The 25,347-nt window shown below is 37.3% G+C and overlaps 1 protein-coding gene across 2 annotated transcripts in view; it reads right to left on the bottom strand.

The window, feature by feature from the left end:
- Positions 1-1,262: 1,262 nt before the first annotated feature.
- Positions 1,263-25,347, bottom strand: part of LOC126353476 (DNA ligase 1) — a 108,778-nt gene continuing 84,693 nt past the window's right edge. For both annotated transcript variants that reach the window (XM_050002766.1, XM_050002767.1), the window contains exons 12-18: positions 13,553-13,754; positions 6,356-6,562; positions 4,029-4,245; positions 3,663-3,898; positions 3,362-3,559; positions 1,689-1,781; positions 1,263-1,599 (exon numbers count right to left, since the gene is read on the bottom strand). In XM_050002766.1, coding sequence (XP_049858723.1) covers positions 1,519-1,599; positions 1,689-1,781; positions 3,362-3,559; positions 3,663-3,898; positions 4,029-4,245; positions 6,356-6,562; positions 13,553-13,754 — 1,234 coding nt within the window. In that variant the 3' untranslated portion in view covers positions 1,263-1,518. The remainder of the gene's footprint in view (positions 1,600-1,688; positions 1,782-3,361; positions 3,560-3,662; positions 3,899-4,028; positions 4,246-6,355; positions 6,563-13,552; positions 13,755-25,347) is intronic.

The raw sequence follows: 25,347 nt of genomic DNA on the forward strand, positions 1-25,347 counted from the left end.
TGGGGACCTGTGCATCAATGATGAGACTGTAATTTGTCTTCATGTATGAAATTACAAGGATCAATTACACTGTCTTTTTGTACAAGGGTATCATCCACAATTTTTTACAGTGGCAAGAAAGAGTTATCAGCTCTAGAGATGTGTGATAAATTGTGTTCAAAAGGGGAATTCATTAGCTTGCAAGTTCTTGCAAAAAACTGCATAAGGTACCTATCTCTACAACTTTCTACCCTGTTCTGCAAGTCTACGAGTGTGAGTTGCCATAGATTCACCATCCAGTTCTATGAATAATACAAAAATTATGAGTTTCACTGAAATATGATAAGTAGGGCTGTTTCTTCCCAACTTCTCCGACCCCTCTGGGGAAGGGCCAAGTATGAACTGAGGCACTGCTACAAGTACGGTCATTTAAAAAAAACTGAATGAGTCCTTTATGCATATGCAGTGTGATTACAATTATCTTGAAGATACTATCTTCTTCCCATCTCTTATTGACATTTCTCTAAGGCACGTCAGAGCCCTCTTCTGCTCCTGCTTTAGACATATATGGGATGTTTACAGCCTTCCAACGTGAGTAACAAGTTCGACAGGCTCAGTCCAAATAGCACTTCATACTTGTTGCTACGAAGGATGGGACAGTAGTACTCTGGACTGTCCGCTTAGACTGCTTTATTTAAACAGTGTATCTACTCCTGCCACCAACAAGACACTCACAATCAAATGTATTAGTCACTTTCATTGGCAGTAGTAGTATCAGCAGTATAATGGACAGTACTATGGATAATCTGGGTATCCTAAAAAGTCTGTTCAAAACAGCATACTGCAGCAGCTTCCAGCAGATTCACAGCTTTCAACCGTAGACAAATTTTAATAAAATTAATCAACCTGGGAATAGTATTCTCAATGACATTCAATTTATATGAAAGTTACATAACTTGTAACCTAAAGTTGTATTGTGCATATTCAAAAAGTAAGCGGTTGTAAGCTTATACGTAGATGTTGTAAGCTCAGAGCAAAATTGCTGTTTCAAGATGTTAGTGAACTCAAGACCGCCATTGTTAACTGGTTCAGCCACGTGATGGAGAATTTCTATTCAAGTTTATTTGTGAGTTCTAGTCCTGAACTACTCTCAACCAGCGACATCAATGTTGTGTATCAATATTACCTCTTCTTCCTCTGTATTCTCACGGATGACAATAGGTTGCTACAATGGGGGAGAGAGAGGTGGAAGGATGTGACAGCAACATCATAAAAACAATATATATGGAAGTATCAATGAGTTTGTCCACATAATATTTCCATTTTCTAAAAAATGTAGTTTCTTAAAATTCTTATACAAAATGTGGTTAAAATAGGAAAGTTGAACTTTCGCATAACTTGTCATTTACAAGTGAGGGAATTTTTGTGTATTATTAAACAGTAATGTAAACTATAAAAATAAAGAAATGCCTCACACAACAGGTACTTTTCATACAATAATACAAAAAATATTATAAAATCTGTTTAGAAATGCTTTCACTAGTAAAAGTCTTCCTCATTTGGTTTTGTAGATCCTCCTTGATTTTTAACTTGGTCTTGATTTCTGTACATCTCAGCAACCTGATGACACAGATAAAGCATCAGGATTAGATTTTCATTGAAACTTGACAATGAGCATATGATCACACGAGGAAAAACAAAGACACTACCTGTGATGCACTGGTGGCCTCCTCCACTGATTTGTCTTCTCGAACCCTAAGGAACCTGGGAAAACGTAATGACACTCCCTTTTCTGGATCAACCTGCAAGAAAAATGCTCTTAGCTGGAGACTAAAAATGTATGAACAACAAAAATGCTAATGTTGTCCATTTTCTCTCATAGTGGTGAACTCATGGTGGCATATTTTTGTAGACTATTCTGACAAATTATACAAATTAAGTACTGTTGAAAGCTCCATTCTATCAGAACTAAATTTTGGGATGCTATTTTCTTACATGTAGGTAGATTCTGCTAAAGCTGAATCACACGAAATGGAATCCATTATTAACAGATTTATGTAAAGTAACAGTCATAACCATGCCAAAAGGAATCATCCCAGCATTCCTCTGGAGCACGATATAAAGAAATTAAGTGAGAGTAATCACACTAAGTGGCGGATGACCCTCCAGACGTAATCTTTTCACTATAAATTAATAATTTTCATCTTGCCTTCTAGGTAAGTATACTGCCACAAATAAATTACTGCTAATTTCCATACATCCATCTCCTAATGGATAATGGGACAGCAGCTGTTTTATTTATGTGCAACAACAATACTCTGCAGACTAGTATTTTTTAATTGCAACCAGACACACCATACAGGGTAAGGTATGCACATGCCAACTGTTTCTGCTCGTTTTATTAGATATAGTGATGATGTCCATTTCAAGTGTGATTACCCTGTCTTGCAGAGGAACCTGAAGCTAGAAGTTTGTATCACAGAAAATTGTTGCAATTAAATAAAACTAATACATGACAGCTGATGGTGTTATTGTTGCTGTACCTAATTACTGCTACTACTACCAATGAATCACAGGCAGGCACTTATGTGTGACGGAAGATAGCAAGTGGAACCATAAGGAGATTGGTGAAAGAGGAAAGCAAGCACGTGGATTCCTGCAGAGTGTAAGAAGCCTATGTAGAGCAAGGATGTACCACCACAATGCAAACAAATGTTATACCAAGCACATTATGTCCTAGTACCCCTGTGTGCCTTAAAATTGCTGGTAATGAAGAAAACATTGCTGAGTGGGATACAAGCTTGCAACACGGAAATTTCAACAATGCAGGGCAGGAGTAAGCAGAATGGATATAGTACGGAGTGAGACAGTGACAAAATAGTGAAAGAGAAGCTCATGTAAGGAAAGATAGGAAAGAGAAGATTAAAGTAACAAGGACTTGCTAAAGGAATGGGAGTTGACACAATACCAAGACAGTCTCATGAAATGACAATAGGAGGCAAGAGAACTAGAGGAAGACCAAGAGACAGGTGGAACATAAATAGTGAAGAAATATGAAAAGAAAAGATAAGAATGGCACATGGTGGAGAGGGAAATGAGATGGGAGGAGAGGAGAAGCTGGAGAGGCTTGTTTCAAGCAGACACAGCTATGGGTTGCAAACTGCAGACAGTGATGACTCAAAGCATTTAGTTAACCATAAAATATATCATGTTCCCAACTTTCATCGAATTAAATACTTACTCTTCCAACCAAAAGTATACTTCAATTATTTTAAGAGCACACCATCTTTCTCACAATCCATGAGCATTATTTAGTATAATCCACATTTTACATTTTGTCTACCTAAACATAAAATTTTGATTTAACGATCATTTTACTTACAATGCCTAAAGCAGCTCTATGTGCTGGGGAAAGGGAAAGATCTGCACATTTAATTTCCCACACCTGAGATGCATCAAACCAATGGTCAGGTTCATGGCTACTGTCATATCTGTAATATGGGCGTGGCTTATCTATTACATGTTGTTTGAAGAATTCTGTATGCTTCTGTAGATCTTCTTCACTGAAACCAGTTCCAATCTGTAAAGAGGAAATTAAAATTATCCATATCAAGCAAGCATACATTGACAAACAAATATATGTGGCTAAAATAAAGAAATTACTATTTATATATGAAACATACCTTACAAATACTCTGGTATTCTTCATTTTCTTTGTCATAACATGCCAGCAAAAAACCACCGTAAGTTCCAGTTCTCTTACCACGCCCAAGGTAACCACCTATGACAACTACATCCAAAGTGTCTCCCACACCTTCAAGATAATCCTTCTTCAATTTTAGCCAGTTCCTTGATCGCTTCGCAATTTCATATGTGGCCTCTTCATCTAATGTTTTTACCATAAGTCCTTCACAATTTCCTGGAAAATGAGATGGACACACATTTTTACATAGGGAAAGCTACTAAGCAGCTGTATCTCCAGCTGCTTGTATTTTCACAACTATGCATATAGTAACAACTACCAGAACTAGGTAAGCAAATTAAAATACCCTTCACAGATTCTTCCAGAAACACTTCCACCTCTTCCATTTTTGTGGTATCCAGATTTGTGGCAAAGAGGAACTCACCCTCAACCTCCTTCATATTGTCTTTCAAAAGCTTACGTCTTTCTGAAAGAGGTTTCCGTACAAGGGCTTCTCCATTTAAGTACAGTAGATCAAACATAAACAAACACACTTGTACTTTGATTTCAGATTCTGTTGCATCCTGGTTTGGGGGAAAAATATATAAATAAATAAATAAACCTTCCATGCCCTACTTCCTCGATAAAATAAATAAAAGAAACACACAATGTAATAATTGACATCAAGCACGAAATAGTTATAACTGTTCTACTGGGGAAGATGGTAGGCACAGACAAACTTTAAAATAATCTCAGCCCTCACTGTCTGCCACAAGGGGGCCGAAATTAATGAACATTTTTTGACAAGCACTGGAGAGTATATAATGACAAAATATTTGAATTGAAATAAGCAGAACTTTTTTTGTACTTCTAAGTATTTAAGTTTTAATGATGCTTTGTTATAGGCTCTTTATTTGAACCTCACAAAACAGAATTGCGGACATGTAAAGTATATGTTCTTGCACTAAACCAGGGGTTGTAAACCATTTTTACCCACTGCCCACTTTTGTATCTCTATTAGCAGACGAATTTTCAAACCCAATGTCTTCACAGCAACTGTGGTTTATAAAGTTGGAAAGAAACTTTACTTTATAAGATTTATAAAGTGCAGATACAACAACTTAAAGTACATAACAGTAATTATTTACTTAACACGTTATGTCATAATTTTATGAAAACTCAATGAATATGGTTTTTAAATCCTTACTGACTGCTGCCCACTAGTGTGCAATAGGGAGCAGGTTAACACACTGCACTAAACCAGAGTAACTGAAGAGTTTTGCTGAGTGAAAGTCCTAACATTTTAGTCAGTGTTAATGTAGTATACAACAAGGCTGGGAGAGCCTCAATGAGAAAACAGATTAGTCATTATGCTTTAATGGTTTGATTGTATCACAACTTAAATGGAAGGCAATCCAAGGGACTGTAAACTTGTATTTTCATTTTCAGTATTTCAGATCTTCCTCAACATTTCCTGAGTTGCTGGTAGTGACGTGACTGAATATCTGGAAACATCCCCCGCAAAGCACACTGAGCAGTAATTCAGGTAGATCTTGCAAATACAAAGGAACTATTTGCAAAGTATATCATTGTGATTGATAAGAATATGAACTAGGATAGATTACTACTCACCACACAGAGGACTCATTGAGCAGTGGACAAGCATATTTAAAAGTAGATTTAAAAGTAGACCGTTAGACAAAACAAGGCCAAGGCAATAGTGGCCTTGGGTGTGAGTGTTGTGTGTGTATGTAAATATGAGTGTGGGGTCTTACATCTGACAAATGACTTTGTCTGATAGCTTATTCAACACACTACTTTTAAATTGCCTGTCCATTGCTTTACATCTCTTCTCTATGTGTGGTGGGTGGCAATATATCTGAATTCATATTGTTATTCTATCCCAGATTTTCCAATGTTGCATTTGGTAAGAAATGCAAAACTCTGGTCTCTTAAGTAAAAGCAAGACAGGTGCACCAAAATAATCTTATTTGTTTTGTTTACTTAATGTATGATGCTTCAATAAAAAATGACGTTGACGGAACAACAACGGTTTATCATATCCTACAGTCCTCCTGGGTCTTATGGTCACAGTAACTGGGAAACAATCTCAGCTGATTTTATAAGGAACTATGTAAGTTATTAGTTATGTACTAAGGTATGTCAGTCATTTAACTTTTCACCAGTGCTGAAGATTTACATGGAACAGTAAATAAGAGAGAGAGAGAGAGAGAGAGAGAGAGAGAGAGAGAGAGAGAGAGAGAGAGAGAGAGAGAGAGAGAGAGTAAAGTACTGAACTGTAATGCAATTAGTCAAAAGTCTACACAGGATATACAGGGGGCCATACAGAAGGTACTTCATTTTGAATATATCACTTTTTGTGTCAATTTAATGTGAAGCTCATTATACCCCAAAACTGTCTTACATAACACAAACTGAGACACAACCCTAAAGAACTTGAATCACAGCGAATGCAGCTTACATACATAACTGAACTGATCTGATAAATGATTCAATGTGCACTACATGTACTGAACTGAAATACATAGTCAAACTAAAGGATGAGTAATATAATGTCTTCACTATAAGTATTCCATGTTGTACTCTGATAAAATCAGATATCATAGTTGCTCATGGGCAAAAATTAAGAAGTATTTTACACTATGTTGAACTGAACAACCAAAGTATACTCACTTTCCTCTTGCGAGTACTAAGAATCTGGAATGGTAAAATCTGCTTTTTTTCTCGATCCCAAGCAACAGCTTCACAGTCTAATATGCAAGATTTAACTCCTTCAGTTAGTATTTTTGGTAACCTGGACAGAACATCTGGATATTTCGTTGTGTTGTTTTCTTGGTTGCGGCTGTATATACTGGGTTTTCCTTCTTCTGGTACATGGATCTGCGGAGAAAAAAATCCTATGCATTTTCCTATTTTTGGTGTTCTAGACTACGTAGTTCATAAGCTGCCTCCAGCCTGGCTTAATTTCATAAGCAGTTTATAGATGTACTAGCTTAGTGCCTGCTGCTTCTCTCATGTACACTGTACGGCCTGCAGAGATTTTTTTAAATATATTTTTTAATCACATTTTTATGTTGTTAACAAATTGCAACACCATCTATGCTTTTCACACTAACTACAACTACCCCATAGCAACTTTCATCCCCTAAACATTATTTCTTTATATCTAACCAAGGAGTGAAACACCAATTTTCATAAATTTAGCTTTAATGAAATGAAATAGTTTCGTAAAAATTTTCATCAGTTACCAACTGTCATAGATGTAGCCTTAAAAATCCTTTAGCAGTTCTTTAGTAATTAGTTATTTTCAAAAACGCTTTCACCATCTATTTCCCCCTCCCCCTCGTGGCTGAACTTCCAAAAATTCTGGAACCGGTATTTTTTTTTATTTTCCGAATGAGAAACCAAATACCATTTTCATAGTTCTGCATTCAATATTCCCTTAATAGCAACATACTTTCACGAAGCCTTTCATCCGCTATTTCACCCCCACAGGAACGGAATCTCCAACAACACCTTCTTCAATGATGCCTATACTGTAAGAGCCACACCCTCTCCAAACTTTAAGGTTCTCGCCTTTGCAGTTTGGGCTGAGCGATGATGAGTCAGTCACAGTCAGTCAGGACAAAGCAATTTATATACAGAGATAAGGGGCAGTCAAATGAAAATAAAACTGATGGAAATAAGTAAGTATACTGTTTGTTATTTCAAAAGTAATCACCATAACTATTAATACATTTATTTCACTGCAAGACAAGATGGTTAATGACTTTATGGAAAAATGTTTGCTGTTGCCTATGGGACCAAAGTTGTGCCCACGTGTACACTTCATCCAAAGCAAATCGATGGCTACAAATTTCTTTCGTCAATACTCCAAAAATATGGATATCAAATGGGGTGAAATCGAGACTTTATGGATGTTGCATAGGGGTTTCCCAGTGAAACTTCTGCAATGCAGTCGAAACAATCTTAGAAACATGTAGTGCCACTGGGAAATTTCGTTGGGAAACCCTTAAACATCCTCCATACAGTCCCACTCACTTCCCAGGCGATTTCCATATTTTTAGAGCCCTGAAGAAAGGCATTTAAAGCCACTGATTGCTTCAGATGAAGAGGTGCACGCCTGGGTACCATCACAGTTCCACGAAGGCATTGACTGTCTCGTCTCTTAGATGGGAGAAATATGTTAATACTCATGGCGATTGCTTTTGAAATAATGAACAGCTTACCTACTCTTTTTTTCCATTGTTTTATTTTCATCTGACTGCTCCTTATACCACAAACTTAAGTCCATCATCATAGACTAGGTAACAGGATGAGATGAGTTAAGTTTATGCACTAGAATACAAAAGAAATAATTATCTCCACTCTTCATTCAATTCTGGTGACACAAAAGACTATAGAACATTCATACAAACAAATTGCTCATACACTACAACAGGCAGTGCACACAAAAACAAAGAAAAGTTGTAGTTTTGCAGAAACTCTCCGGTAACAGCCACGTTTCATAATAGCTCATGTGGTAGAAGTATGGTTGAAGTGAACAGAATCCAGGTTTCAAGGGGTTTTTAGTTCCACGTACAAACTGTCTTTTCATTCTGCTATGATCACCTATTACTTTAAAAGGGGGAGAGTGGGACAGCAGAGAAAGAGCCTTCCAAGATTGAATGTTCTTATCTAATTCACATGCTTTCCTCATCTTTAACAGCTCATTTCTCTCCTCTGACGGAGGATTCAAGTTTCAAAGCTGGGCTAAAATGTTCACTTCCTTTTGTGTGTGTGTGTGTGTGTGTGTGTGTGTGTGTGTGTGTGTGTGTGTGTGTGTGTGTGTGTGTGTGTGCGCGCGCACTTCTAATGTTTCAATTAGGTTTACAGGAAAATCCTGAATTAACTAACCATTTTTTTAAAATTACAATCAACACCGCACTTTTAACGAATATTTCCTTCAGTCCCAGAGAAACTGCCACAAGAACAATGCCATTCTTCCACGATTTTAACAAACTCTACACTAAGAAAAATTCCGCTTTTAAGGAATCAACATGAAACTTTCTGCAAATTAAATTCCAGTTTTCATGTAATTCATAACATTTCTGAGTGAGTTTCTGATTTCTTTCAGTTTCAAACACGTCTTTCATGTTGTATGACAGCAGTACATAGTAACTGAGTCGGCCAACATGTATCTAGATCAAATTCCATTGTGGTAATATCGGAAAAAATGTGGAAGAAATCTGAAATCAATTTCCTTCCTGCCTGGTATGACACCAGAGTCATCACTGAGTAACGAAATGCAAGCTGTGAAGTGCTGTCTTTGTTGCTGTCGAATTCATCAGTCTGACTCCTGTGGGGTTACGGCCTGAAAACATGGAAATCTTACGATTCAGAAAATTTGACAATCACACAAAATGTTGAAGATGATCACAACGTAATACTTTCCGACATGGCAAAGAAGTATGATTTGGTGCAACCTCCATGTGTGGCACTCTCAAAAACAAGGAAACAGTGTTAAATGCAGAAGCTAGCAGTTCCTGTGGATACAAAAGGAATAAAATTAGCATGTAAACGTTCTGTGATGTAGAATCCATTTTTTAAAAATGGTTTCATAGAACGAGAAATGACAGCATTCCTGCAAATTGCAACATACTGCACAAGGAGGTTCAGCAAGTTGCCCTGACAACGTGTGTTGGAGATTTAAGTGCGCAAAACCATTTAAAAAAAAAAAGGCATAATCTCTTATTTCACAGTGCAGATGGGGAGAGTGAAGCTGTGGAAAAAGGAAGCGTAAATCATTTGAAGAACATAACATTGCCATAATTAATACAGGGTTGAGTCCAGAGAAGCTTTAAACACAGGTTCAAATGGCTTGTTTTACAATTTACTTCCTGCACAGACATAGTCTGATAAGGGAGAAAAAGTAAAGAAAGAAAGGCAGCACTATAGTATGTAAATAAGTGGCAAATGGAGACGTTGCCTTCACTGATAAAGGGGAAATTTAAATCTCCCATGTGTTTGCAAACACAAAAACTCCACTGAACTGCAGAAGTCATCTACATGCTCCAGACCTGGGCACATTACAGAATGTAAATGCAGAAAAGAAAAAATAATGCCTGGATTTCCCGGTTAAAAATACAGCTTTTTCAAGTTGAAAATGCACTTGTTCCCAATGAAAATACACAACACCCTGGACGAAATTATATTTTTTCATGTTAATTAACAATATATTTTCCTTTGCAGCTGCAAAACATACCAGTAATGTGAATGGCAATGGTTTCATACACTGGCATAGAACTTGCTGGCACTCACGAGAGGGGGGGATTTGGAAGTTTAGCAAATACAGTACAGTAGTTTCTGAACACAGAACACCAACATTTAAGAAGTGCGATGCCCATGCTATGATATGGAAACAGAGGGCATACTAGTACCCCCGAGATGCCTGGCATGATATTATGTATTCTTGCTTTGCGGAATAAAACTACCAGATGTATTTTTCATCAAGAAAAGCTAAGCTTTCGCATATAGTATTGGCCCTCAAAATAGGTTTGCTGTTTTTTTCCGAGCGTGTGGTTAAACAGGATCCTAAGAGCACAGCTTAAGATGCAGCAGCAGAATATTTTTGACAAGCATGATTGTATATTTCACTGACGTGCACCGAACATTTTGTGGGTTACCTGGCTGAATACATGTTCCATTGTGCACTTCGACTTTCCCGTAAGAAAGACGATTAAGTGTGAAATTGCTCAAGAATTCACATTGAACTTTAAGTATAATTAGACTTTTTGCCATTGTTAGTGTATAATTTGTAACATATGAAGGTATTACAATAAATATGAAAAACTAACTTTGAAGACGGGTCTTTTTTAGTACCTGTTGCCTTTAAGGCAAATAAAACACAAATGTGCCCACAAAACTTTAAATGATGGCAGAAATAGCTGGTTTGCTAGGAATGAATTTTTTCGAAGTGGTTGATTCTCATGTGTTAAGTTTTGAAAGAGTCAAATGCTCAATGACTTAAGAAAGTCATCACACGTGAGGCATGCTTAGGTAGCTCAGGTGGTAGAGCACTTGCCCGCAAAAGGCAAAGGTCCCGAGTTCGAGTCTCAGTCTGGCACATTGTTTCAATCTGCCAGGAAGTTTTGGTCCCAAAGTCGTTTCCACTTCCGGAAGCAGTCTTTGTATGATTCTTGCTGGATCGCATGAAGTGCCATCTGAGGTCTGAGAATTCTCTCTTATTTCATCTACTGTTGAAAATCTTTGCCCTTTCGATGGTGTCAACTTTGGAGAGGGAAGAAAAAAAAACACCTAAGGGCCAGATATGTAGACTATGGAGGATGAGGCAGCACAGTGATTTCGATTTTGTGCAATGATGAATGTTTGGGTGTGTTATCGTGAAGGAAGAGCCATGAGTTGTCTAACCACATTTTAGGTGGTTTCCTTCTCCCATTTTCTTGCAGGCTTCGCAACACATCCCGATAGTACCACAGGTTACCAGTTTGTCCCTGTAGCACAAATCCATGATGAACTAATCATTCAAAGCCAAAGAAAACTATCAGCATGGCTTTGACATTTGATCTGACCTGACAAGCTTTTATCTAGTCTTGCAGAATCTTTCCCACCCCATTGTGAAGATTGAACCTTTATCTCGATATCAGAACCATAAACCCATGTCTCATTACCAGTTATGGTTCTCTTAAGGAACATCTTGTTCTCATTTGTGTGATCCAAAAGCTCTTCACTGATTGCGAGGTGAATGTCTTTCTGGGCTTAACTCACTGTGGGACGAACTTGGTGGCAACTTGATGCATTCCCAGATGCTGTGTGAGTATTTCATGATATGATCCAACTGAAATGTTACATTTTGCAATCTCTCGAACAGCCACTCTTAGACTGGCAAATACAATTTCATCATTGATAGATGTCGCAGATTCTGAACGGGGGTGATTTGAAAACTGTTTGAACCATTTGTAACACCTGTAAGGCTTAATCACTCATCACTATATGCTTCCTGCGTTCAGAGACTGTAAAGGCGTTCTTTTATTTTCATGCAAAATTTAATGCGCACATGTTGCTCCTGTAACTCTGCCACCTCGAATTCACAAACTGTGCGATATGACATTCTACTCAATACAGCACTGAACAAAAACTTAAAGAAATACAACAATGAAACTCCTGGCAATTACAAATCAAACACAGGCATGTGCAAGGATACCAACTGCATTTCGCTCTAACACACCACTGGTGCAAAATTACAAATGTTCTGGAATTTTTTAAACAGACCCCACATATAATGTCTGCAGTGCCTGAAAATTTCATCCTATTAACCAGAGAGCAATTTTTTTTAGCTTTAGGCAATGCACTGGTTGTCATGCAGTTTATGTTGCACCCACCAAGAAAAACCATTTGTCAATATTTTTTACCATCCTATCCTTTAAACTCTTTTTATAAATAAGCCAAACCTAAATATTTTGTTGCTGCACTGTAAATTGCCTATGTTATGTCTAAGGTGAACAGGATGGTTTTGTCTGATTATAACTACAGAGTGGAGCAATGCCTGCTGTTCACAAACCACGTGCTTTACCTTAATTCAATCAAAACTTAGGATAGACAACATAAACAGATGTTACCTCTTATTCCAAAACAACAATTTATGACAATAGGCTGCGTACTAGCTTCAAGCACTAAAGTGCTATACTAACCATAGTCCTCAGCAGTTATTGGCTGTCACTGAACATACGGAAAGACTTCAGAACCAGTAGTCTGAGGCAAGAGATACAGGGTCCTTATAACAATCAATGAATGGAATTTTTGTGCAATGAATAAATAAGTCAAGTCAGTCATCAAAACTCTATCTACTCACTGTTTATGAACACACAATTTTACACCCTGTCAGTGACATATTCCACAACATATTGTGTGTGCACATGTGCCTGTATCTGCAGTTATCCCTTTAGAAAATTCTACACCATTTTTAATTTTCTAAATAATAATAAAAATAAAGAAAAAATTGCAGGTAGACATTGTGAGGACAAATTCTATCAACAACAACAGTGAATAACAGAAAAATCAGACTGGGATAGGCTGGAAAGCAATACTACTTATTAACTTTCCATAACCCCCCCCCCCCCCTCCTTTTCCCCAAAGCTCCTCCTCCTCTTCAAATTCCCTTGTAGGAGGTTCTCAATTGTTATTCATCCTGTATGATCAAATGCTGGATCTGAACTTTTCAAGCAGAAACACTTCTGTTATTGCAACCATTCTCCTGAACCAATGGAAACATTTGTCACTTGAGACAATGCCCAGGTACTCCACATTCGAGTGACCTAGTTGTGTCAATATGCTGCAGCTCTTCTCTTGGCAAAAACTTTTGACACTCTATTCTATAGTGCTCTCATTTACTTTGGAGCCTTGTAACTGCACTGGTCTCTTACACTTTTTTTGGGAACTTAATCGGTGGATTCTTCTGGAGTGTTGAAACTTGTGCTCGTGATAAATTACTAGTTGTGTTATGGACTTTAACATTATGACCCTTACTGAATTATTGTATGTTCATGGTTTCGAGTATTTAAGGCTGTTTCGGCCCATAACTGGCTCACTTCTGTTTATGCTGTGTCATTAAATTAGTGTTGACGAAAAAATTATTGGTATGATACTAAATACATAACTGCAACTGTTTGTGGCAAGAAAATGAAACAAAACTAACAAACAAAAGTGCTAAATTACAGTTGGATTTTATTTGCAATTTAAAGCACTAAAAGAGAAAAATAAAAAGGCATGTTCCTGTCTACCAAATTTTAAGGAATATTTAGGGTAAAGTGAAAATGAATTACTTTTTACAATAGCTGATTAAATTATTTTTTTTACAAAAAATGTAAATACCTGTGCACGTTCTCCATCATATTTCCATTCACATGTAAATTTAAGGCCTTCAAAACGCTGCAGAACCTCTTGAACTCCCTTTGTTGGCTGAGCAAGCATGGGCTTCAGTGGTACTCCAGGAGTGATGTGGCAATGATCTGGCAGAGCCTTCACACCTTCTTTTAAGAGTACTGGTATGATTTTGTCATAGTTTGGACATTCACTGAAATTAAAAAGTTTATTTGAAATATAATTTTATAACAAAATGAAAACAAAACAAAAGAAAAGAAAGAGAAATCATACTCATAGCTTTTGTGTTATGTAAAAACAAACTTTCCTCTTTGTAGATTACAGTTTGACTACTTAATAATATTTGCAATGCAAACTGAAAATGAAAACAACTCCAGTTTCTTAACTGTATTATAGGTAGTTGGGCTCCCACCAATGTCACAACAGTAACATTTAACCGTTTCACACTTACTTACTTTATACACGGCATTTAAATGACCTTATTTAATTAATCTTGTTAATACCATGAATAGGAATTGCAAACAGATCCTATGAAATGATTTGTACATTTAATTAGTGGCACCTTATCATTACTTCATGTTGTCTTAAGGAATTATTTGAATCTCATCAATGGAAAGAAACAACTCAGACACATGAAAATTTTCAGATTTAACAGACGTTTTCTACAAAGTAGTTTTTATCACGCTGATGAAAAAGAATACGATCTCTTCTATGGAAGACAGTGAAGCATTGGTACTCCAACTTCTCACCAGTTCTACTTACGATAAGGAAAACACTGTTTTAATTTTTAGCCATTTCAGATTATTTTTTGCCAATTTTATTTTATTTTCTGATGGCTTATTTTTCAGTTATGTTCTCCTTCATTTTTGTCATATTTCACTGTTTTTTAATCTTATGTCAAAAACAAATATATACCTATCAATTATAATTATTGACATCACAAGGCTCATTCGTTTTTTTAATATACTCTCTTCAAGAACTATTAAAAAATGCATTGTACTATTCACGTATAAATGACATTAAAAATGTTAACTGAGTTTTACTCTCCTGTGCTAGCACAAAGTGAAAGTACATGGGGTAACGTAACACACTTTCTGGAGTTGACAGTAAATAAATGGACAGAAAGAAAATGTACTCCGATCATTCAGTAAAGAGTATTCAGTTGAAAGTTTGTGTGAGTACAACGTACACCAATGAAGATGAGGTAGGAATGCAACAATGATAGGACTGTTGTTATTCTTTATATACATGAATGATTGGACAGGTAGGATGATCAGCAATTCATTGTTGTTTGCTGATGACACTTTTATGCACGGGAAGTGACTGTGGAAAGACACAAGATGACTTAGATAGAATTTCTAGTTCGTGGGATGAAAGATTAAAAAAAACGAATGCAGATGATTTGGAGAAATAATTTTGTAATGTTTGAATACAGTGTTAGTAGTGTACTACTTGACACAGTCACAGCAACTGAATATCTAGGTGCAACGTTACTAAATGATGTGAAATGGTAAGAGCACGTCAGGATGGTGGTAGGGAAAGCGACTGCTCAACTAAGTTTTATTGGGAGGATTTTGCGAAAGTGTAGCTCATCTATAAAGGAGACGGCATGCAGAATGTTTGTGCAACCTACTGTTGAAGAGTCCTCTAGTGTTTGGAATTCCCACCATGTCAGATCAAATGAAGACATAACAGCAATTCAGATTTGTTACCAATAGGTTCCATACTTGCTTGGTCTGGTCAACTTTTTCCGTATTTTTCTTATTTAGTGGTCTTTCTTTGGTATTTAACATTACCAACACAATTTCTTTCTTTCTCGTCCTTCCTTCCGTGTTTTATTCCTTCTCATGATTACTATTTTAACTGTAGTTATTTAACTTCCCTACCCACTAGTTACCCACTATGTACCCTAATCCTATACCACATTATTTACAGGGCTTCTCTCTGACAACCATGCCTCCATCCTCGCTACCCTCCCTGTTTTCCTTTCCCTGTTGCTTCATAACCTGGGTTGTGAGTAACTAAATCCACTTTCCCTTCTTCCCTTTCTTTCGCCCTCTCTCCTCCCTGATGAAGGAACATTTATTCCGGAAGCTAGGAACGTAAATTTTCGGTTGTTTTTTTGTGTATCTATCGGCTGCACTGAGCTGAGGTAAGTACTGGCCAGCCCCGCTATCTCTTTGTTAGTATTTATTTCACATCTTTGTTGGCTAATGTCTCCTTGTAGCTAAACAACATCTGCTTGATACACTCCCCCCGCCTCCCCCTCAGACAAATAAGTTATTTGGGATGGGAATGATAAATGGAACACACTGTATTAAAGTGCTGATGGAGATTGTCTTCAAATACAAATCTCAAATTACGAGAATGCTTTCTGAGCGAAACTACTGCTTGAAACCTATATTTGAACATGAAAACCAAACTGTCTTTATTACAACAGCAGATATTTGACAAAGGGCATATTTCCCACTGGCGTGAAAACTTGCTATTTCACTAAATTGTGAAAGGATCTGTATCTCTTCAGAGTATCTACACCACAGAGACCTGTAATTCCATGTATATGTAACAAGCCATATGTAACATACCATCGTCAATAGACTTCACCATGACTACCCTATAACTGAAACGACCTACTGCTGTGAACACAGACTTAGAAGTTGTCAGGCTAGTTTGAAGCTGCAATGCAATGAATTTCACTGTTTCCTCAGTTCTGCCATAGCACCTAATGTTTTTCAAATGTTTGCTAGTTTCATCATTTAAAATATTTTTCCCATAACAATGCACTCATTTCAAATCATTTTAACTTGAAGTAGATGTTACAGTTTTAGCCACTGAAATCGTATTTCCTGAAACTTCTGCACAGCAAACCGAACCAAAAATCATGTCTTTTAGAGAGAGATTTAGTCCTGCATATCGATTAAACCACATATTTTCATAAGTCTTAAGTGTAAATAGCAACCAATCATAGCACAGAACACATGGCATTACACAAACATGGTTCTGGCAGTAGAAGAGAACACTAAAAATGTTTATCGCTGTATTTACCCTACTCAATAATATTTTTAATATTTTGTGAAGTGACGATAGTCTGAGGAAAATGAGGTGCACTGTTGATTTATGTGCTTGCAATGCTTAAGTACCGTATTTGGCGGATCTTTTATTTATACGTGCATACTAGGAAAATATGCACCGCACTAAAGATCTCTCCAAAATGCAACATTTACCCTATAATTTGTTGTATGAAAGGGTCAGAAAAGTTGACTTTGGTAGTTAAAGTTGTTACCTGCTGGCGCCACACCTACGAAACAGTTTTTTAAACAGGAAATGAACAGTCATTTTCAGTTTATAAACATATCTCAGACTTGTCAACAAAATCAAGACCCAATGTAAAGATTAAATAACTATTTCAGTAAGAAGTGCGCATTTCATATTATTTCAGTAAAAACTACCGATTACTCGAAATTTACCTGTCACTAGTAATACAACTACAACTGATTTTATGTTTACCACAAGACAAAATGGTGAAGGAATTCTTCTTTTGCTTACAATTAAACTCTGAAATGAGGACCTGTGTATGGCAAGCAGATTTGCAGTAATTCTGGATTTGTGGAAGGCTTGGCTACTGGACAATATGCATGTTTCTACAACTAACTGAATCCTAGACTTTTACATTGTTGTTGCAATGGATGTATCTGATAACTCAATTTCTCCAAAACAAATTTTTACTCTGCTATGAAGTGGACGCTAATTTGAAACTTTGCCCATCACATTTTGAGTCCTTTAGAGTTAATGGACTATACCTAAGAATGTTACAAATTTGAAATTTTTACACAGGGCAGCTATTAATTCTGCTTTAGACTTTTATTTACATTTTAGACCCTTACAAAACATTCTGTACCTTACGTGGTGTTATAACAATTGGATATCATGGAAAGGACTTAGAATTGTTTATTTTAAAATGTATTAATTTTAAAGTAATAGTACGTAATAATCTTCAATTGTTATGCTTCTGAAATAATCTATACAACTGCCATTATGAGAAAACTCTTAATATGAATGGTGTCACCTTCACTAATGAAGAAGTGTTCATCCTGTGATTTACAAATGCTATTTTGTTCTATCGTGTTTGGAACTGATGTTCCACTGATGGTGAGGCCATAACAGACTGATTGAAGGGAGATACTGGAAATTTTTACAGTGAAATTTTTTTAAAAACAAATTAAATTTTGTTATTGATGGGAACTGTTTATGCACGTTTGGTGAGTTTTCATTCCATTTGCTCTAATAGTCTGTTAGTTACCATCATTTAAAGATTCTGTGAGCACTAAACAGTGAATATGACTGCAAAACGTCTCCAGGGTATAATTTCATATGGTTATGAATTGTCATCAATGCCTACACAATGTGAAGATTGGCTTAGGAATGTATTTGGCAAAGAACCTCCATCTCAAGTAATGATTTTTAATCAGTACCGTGAATTCAAAAGGGGAAGTTTTTTCTTGGTGATTAATTTCTTGAAAGATGCCAAGGAACTACTGACATCTTATGAATTTATACATGACTCTGGGCATTGATTTGAGACAAATCCAAAACATTTTACGTCAACAGTTTCAATTGAGGAAACTTTGCTGTCAATGGATTTCACAAAATCTGACTCCTGAACAAATACAACAATGCATTGATTGGTGCAGAATAACTATGGAAAAATTCCAATGCTGCACTTCAAATTTGGTTTGTGATATCATTAATGATGGATCACTGATTCAACATTATGATTCTGAAGGCAATTGGCTCAATGAGTCTTTTGAACAGAATTTACACCTGTAAGAATTCAATCCTTCCCCATGAACCATGGACCTTGCCGTTGGTGGGGAGGCTTGCATGCCTCAGGGATACAGATGGCCGTACCTTAGGTGCAACCACAACAGACGGGTATCTGTTGAGAGGCCAGACAAATGTGTGGTTCCTGAAGAGGGGCAGCAGCCTTTTCAGTAGTTGCAGGGGCAACAGTCTGGATGACTGACTGACCTGGCCTTGCAACATTAACCAAAACAGCCTTGCTGTGCTGGTACTGCAAACAGCTGAAAGCAAGGGGAAACTACGGCTGTAATTTTTTCTGACGGCATGCAGCTTTACTGTATGGATAAATGACGATGGCGTCCTCTTGGATAAAATATTCCGGAGGTAAAATAGTCCCCCATTCGGATCTCCGAGCGGGGACTACTCAAGAGGACGTCGTTATCAGAAAAAAGAAAACTGACGTTCTACGGATCGGAGTGTGGAATGTCAGATCCCTTAACCGAGCAGGTAGATTAGAAAATTTAAAAAAGGAAATGAATAGGTTAAAGTTAGATATAGTGGGAATTAGTGAAGTTCGGTGGCAGGAGGAACAAGACTCTTGGTCCGGTGAATACAGGGTTATGAACAAAAAATCAAATAGGGGTAATGCAGGAGTAGGTTTAATAATGAATAAAAAAAAAAGGAGTGCGGGTAAGCTACTACAAACAGCATAGTGAATGCATTATTGTGGGCAAGGTAGACACGAAGCCCAAGCCCACTACAGTAGTACCAGTTTATATGCCAACTAGCTCTGCAGATGATGAAGAAATTGAAGAAACGTATGATGAGACAAAAGAAATTATTCAGGTAGTGAAGGGAGACGAAAATTTAATAGTCATGGGTGACTGGAAATCGAGAGTAGGAAAAGGGAGAGAAGGAAACATAGTAGGTGAATATGGATAGGGGCTAAGAAATGAAAGCCGTCTGGTAGAATTTTGCACAGAGCATAACTTAATCATAGCTAACACTTGATTCAAGAATAATGAAAGAAGGTTGTATACATGGAAGAATCCTGGAGATAGTAGAAGGTGACAGAGATTTAGGAACCAGGTTTTAAATTGTAAGACATTTCCAGGGGCAGATGTGGACTCTGACAACAATTATTAGTTATGAACTGCAGATTAAAACAGAAGAAACTGCGAAAAGGTGGAAATTTAAGGAGATGGGACCTGGATAAACTGAAAGAACCAGAGGTTGTTCAGAGCTTCAGAGAGAGTGTAAGGGAACAATTGACAGGAATGGGGGAAAGAAGTGCAGTAGAGGAAGAATGGGTAGCTCTGAGGGATGAAGTAGTGAAGGCAGCAGAGGATCAAGTAGGTAAAAAGACGAGGGCTAGCAGAGCTCCTTGGGTAACAGAAGAAATATTGAACTTAACTGACGAAAGGAGAACATATAAAAATGCAGTAAATGAAACAGGCAAAAAGAAATACAGACGTCTCAAAAATGAGATCGCCAGGAAGTGCAAAATGGCTAAGCAGGGATGGCTAGAGGACAAATTTAAGGATGTAGAGGCTTATCTCACGAGGGGTAAGATAGATACTGCCTACAGGAAAATTAAAGAGACCTTTGGAGATAAGAGAACCACTTGTATGAACATCAAGAGCTCAAATGGAAACCCAGTTCTTAGCAAAGAAGGGAAAGCAGAAAGGTGGAAGGAGTATATAGAGGGTCTATACAATGGCGATGTACTTGAGGACAATATTATGGAAATCCAAGAGGATGTAGATGAAGATGAAATGAGAGATACGATACTGCGTGAAGAGCTTGACAGAGAACTGAAAGACCTGAGTCGAAACAAGGCCCCGGGAGTAGACAACATTCAATTAGAACTACTGATGGCCTTGGGAGAGCCAGTCCTGACAAAACTCTACCAGCTGGTGAGCAAGATGTATGAGACAGGAGAAATATCATCAGACTTCAAGAAGAATATAATAATTCCAATCCCAAAGAAAGCAGGCGTTGAAAGATGTGAAAAAAGATGTGAAAATTACCGAACTATTAGTTTAATAAGTCACAGCTGCGAAATACTAACGCGAATTCTTTACAGACAAATGGAAAAACTAGTAGACGCCGACGTCGGGGAAAGGCTTTGCCTTTAAATATGTCTGCTTTTGTCTATATATGTATGTATGGATGTGTGTGTGTGTGTGTGTGTGTGTGTGTGTGTGTGTGTGTGTGTGCGCGCGAGTATATACCTATCCATTTTTCCCCCTAAGTTAAGTCTTTTCACTCCCGGGATTGTAATGACTCCTTACCCTCTCCCTTAAAACCCACATCCTTTCATCTTTCCCTTTCCTTCCCTCTTTCCTGATGAAGCAGCCGCCGGTTGCGAAAGCTCGAAATTCCGTGTGTGTGTTTGTTCGTTTTATTTATTATGCCTATCTACCGGCGCTTTCCTGCTTGGTAAGTCTTGGAATCTTGTTTTTAATATATTTTTCACAACCTAAGTTCACACAGTATTTAATTCGAATATCAATTCTACATAAGACATGGTTCTGACACCACCATTTGTTTAACAAGACACTCTAAATTATTAACACAGCAATTTTAAAACTTTTGTGACTGCATGACGATTCTTCACTACAAAATTTTATTTCCAAAAAATACCAACACGCAAACAAATTAACTGAATAACATATACAAATATATTATTTTTAGTTTCATGTTTTGTGGTATATGTAGTTACTTAGAAATTTTAAATACCGTCCTTGTTTTGTCTTCTTGTGCCCAACTTCAATCAAACTGCAATAAATAGTGATTCCGTACCAAAATAACTGGCAGTTTGTGAGGGACACTATTTAAAATTACCATCTATGTATTTAAGTCTGAATCTGGTCTTTAGCTAACAATAATGTTACTTAAAATATTTTTTGAACACACATACACTGAAGATCCAAAGAAACTGGTGCACCTGCCTAATATCGTGTACAGCCCTGTGAGCACACAGAAGTGCCACGTGGCATGGACTCGACCAATATCTTAAGTAGTGCTGGAAGGAATTGATACCATGAATCCTGCAGTGCTTTCCATAAATCTGTAAGAGGACGAGGGGTGGAGATCTCTTCTGAACAGCACATTGCAAAGCATCCCAGATGTGCTAAATAATGTTCATGTCTGGGGAGTTTGGTGGCCAGCAGGAGTATTTAGACTCAGAGGAGTGTTCTTGGAGCAACTCAGTAGCAATTCTGGACATGTGGAGTGTCACATTGCCCTGATAGAATTTCCCAAGTCCGTCAGAATGCACGTTGGACGTGAATGGATGCAGGTGATCAGACATGACGCTTGCATACATGTCACCTGTCACAGTCGTATCTAGACATATGAGGGGTCCTGCATCACTCCAACTGCACAATCCCACATCATTACAGATCTTCCAGCAGCTTGAACAGTCTCCTGCTGACATACAGAACATGGATTTATGTGGTTGTCTCCATACCCATGCATGTTCATCCGCTCTATACAATTTGAAACTAGACTTGTCCGACCACGCAACATGTTTCTAGTCATCAATAGTCCAATGTCGGTGTTCATGGGCCCAGGCAAAGCGTTAAAACACTGTGTCGTGCATTTATCAAGGGTACACGAGTGGGCGTTTGGCTCTGAGAGCTCATACCGATGATGTTTCGTTCGACGGTTCACACGCTGACACTTGTTGCTGGCCTAGCATTGAAATCTGCTGCAATTTGTGGATGGGTTGCACTTCTGTCATGCTGAACAATTCTCTTCGGTCGTCGTTGGTCCTGTTCCTGCAGGATCTTTTTCCGGACCCAGCAATGTCGAACACCTGATTTTTTTGCCGATTCCTGATATTCACTGTACACTCGTGAAATGGACGTACGGGAAATCCCCACTTCATCACCCTGGAGATGCTGTGTGTCATTGCTTGTGTGCCAACTATAACACCATGTACCAACTCATTTATATAATCTGCCATTGTAGCTGCAATAACCGACCTAACAAGTGCACCAGAGATAGGTGTTGCCGACTGCAGCGCCACATTCTGCCTGGTTACATATCTCTGTATTAGAATATGCATGCCTATACCAGTTTCTTTGGTGCATCAGTGTATTTTCAAGCAGCGATTATTTTCACTGCTCTATTAAAATGCCTTTTGACATAACTGTTGACAGGGCACACTTTTTCATTATACCTGCTTCAGACAAAATGAGAACTGGTTTCAAGTTCTCTTACAAATCAGATGTGTGTGTGTTTATCACTGTAAGATAGAAATATTTTTAGGAACTTAATACAGAGTTACATTTGTTTTGTTTACAACAATTGTGTAACTAGACATTCAAGCAGTTGTGGCATTTGCCAGACAGTGACATGGGCCTAAAATGTATCGGAACTAGAGGCACCTGTTTTTCGCAAAGTGTGAAATTGCGAAATTTTCACGAAATTTTACACATTTTGCTGAAAACGCAGAACTATTTACTTTTAAGCCAAATTGCGAAATAATTGACGAAACTGTGCAAAATCTCGTCATTTGAACTTAACCGCAGATATTCGATTGGAGTTATGGTAATGCAATCCAGATATCGATTTACACAATTTCGATATATATAACGTATCGAGTATTCCAAAGACTTTCTACATTGTTCTGGTGTATTCAGTATTGCGTGTTGGAAATCGTTGTGGATCATCGGTGCACTGAGTGTAGTATTTTGTGTTTTGTTTTCGTGTTACAGATGATTAATATGGTAGTGACAGTTTTTGACCGAGAAAAGGAATTTTCGTCAGAAGGATTTTATGTTTTCGACAAAAGTAGGAAAATACTTATGTGCAAATACTGCAATATGGCAGAGGAAGGACATGTGCCTGAAACACATTAACAACAGTTCTTCCCATAAGAAGAACAAGGAGAAGGTGCTAACAACTACTGGTATAAAAAGACAAGATACTCTCACGGAATTCACTGCAGCGGCAAAAGGAGTGCAAAATGATAAAGAATAATTCATTTTATCAACTACTCGAGCTTTCATTGAGGCTAACATTCCAATGGAAAAAGTTTATCATCCAAAGCTGAGAGAATGGATGAACAAATACATACCAGGTTTGTGTAATAATTTATTTACCGTCTGCTAATAGCATCAAAGATTAGGTAATCTCGATAGCCAATAATTTTTGTTGGTCAGAATAGGCCTATATTAAAAATAATTTTTCCTCAAGCACCCTTTTAAAAAAGTCTTATGTTTGGGTAGTGTGGTAATTTAATTCATTACATAGTACACCAATAGCAGTTCTATTGACATTTTTAGGGTGCTGGAGACTTACCCTCAGCTGGAAGACTACAGGAAGGTTACATTCTTCAAATCATTAAAGAAGAAAAGGAAAGATTAAAAGGAGCCGTGAAATACGAAAGACTTTCAATTCTTTGTGATGAAACGACAGACAGAAAAGGGCTGTGCGTGTTCGTAGTTCTGATAAAAGTACTTAGTTGTGGAGCTGGTGCAGTACAGAAATTATTTGTTGGAGGAGTGAAAGTTAATGCAAATGCTACAGAATGTGCGCAAGCAATTATGAGTGTAATGCAGAAACTTGAAATTCAGCACAGAAATGTAGTTTCTATAACTTCAGATTCAGCGCATTATATGGGTAAGTGTATAAATGCAGTTAGGTTTTTAGTTTCAGAAGGGTTAGTACACACACAATGCTGGGCTCATAAATGAAATTTGGTTGGCAATGTGTGGGCTGTGGAACTTTGTGACTTGAACCATTGTGTTTTGCAGGCAAAACAGATGATCTTCCTTAATACTGGAAAGAGAAAGCATGCATACATTCAGTTCTTAGCTCAGAAACATGTAGGTGTATCCACAAAAGCTAAACTTTTTCCTATTCCTGTAATCACCAGGTGGAACTTGTGGTTTGAAATTGGCGAGTACCTTGGAGAATATCTATGTGATATAGTAGAATTTATTGAAACTGTTGAAGATGAGAGTGTAGCTGTCAATTATTTTAAAGCTATGACTTCTGCTGAAGCAAAAAACTTCAATGCCTAGCTATTTTTCTTGTTGAGTACTGCTCAAAATGTTGTAATTTGCTGCTGACATCAGAGGGCTCCAAGATACTCTTAATTCATCTTCAGCAGTCTAAGCTTGGTGATCTTGCATAGAGCTTTAAGTTACTAGGAGATGAATCCCCCCCTCCCCCGAGACAACCACAGAAAAACTTCTTAAACTGCCAGAGCATATGCAAGCACAGTTAACATCACTCTTCCAGTCTGTAGGTAGAGCAAGTCTTACAAAAATAAACCACTTGATGGAGTGTGATACAGGAAAAATTGTCATTTCTTCTATAGATAAATTGTTTGCTCCGAGAAACATAATAAAAGGCAATTTAGTTAGTGCTGAAATCTCTCAGCTGATAAAGAAAATTCCCATTCTACAAGAACTTCCAATGTCAGAATTTCTTGAACTACACACATTGTTTGGGGATTTAGTAGCTAGCTCTTGTAGAGAAGGTAAAGATGTTGATGTGATTGGTATTCTTCTTTCCCTGAAAGCAGAGTATGGACTTTTTGTGGAAGCTGCACTGAAGGCTTTGTGGATCCCAGTCAGTAATGTTGATAGTGAGAGATCATTTTCTAGATATTGCAATACAGTATCTGACAGGAGAACAGCTCTGCCTCCCAGTAATATGGAAGTCGTGGTATCCTTGTCTTTCTCAGACAGACTTGTGTGTTGTATACATAGACTTGGACAGGATAAATGTTTTCCAAACTTTCATGATTTGGTATGTGTGTTTAAGTAAGATTTATAATTTTTATGCTTTTTCAATTTTTCTAAAATAAAAGATTTTTCACTGCAAATGTGCTATAAATGTATTTCCTTTACCTTTTACTGCTAATAAGTGGAAATAAAATTTAGCTAAATTATTGACGAAATGGAAAAAAACTAGCGAAAAATATACTGAAATAACTTTTTAAATATGACAAAATCTGGCAAAAA

This window comes from Schistocerca gregaria, chromosome 1, assembly GCF_023897955.1.
Source record: "Schistocerca gregaria isolate iqSchGreg1 chromosome 1, iqSchGreg1.2, whole genome shotgun sequence".
NCBI classification, from domain to species: Eukaryota; Metazoa; Arthropoda; class Insecta; order Orthoptera; family Acrididae; genus Schistocerca; species Schistocerca gregaria.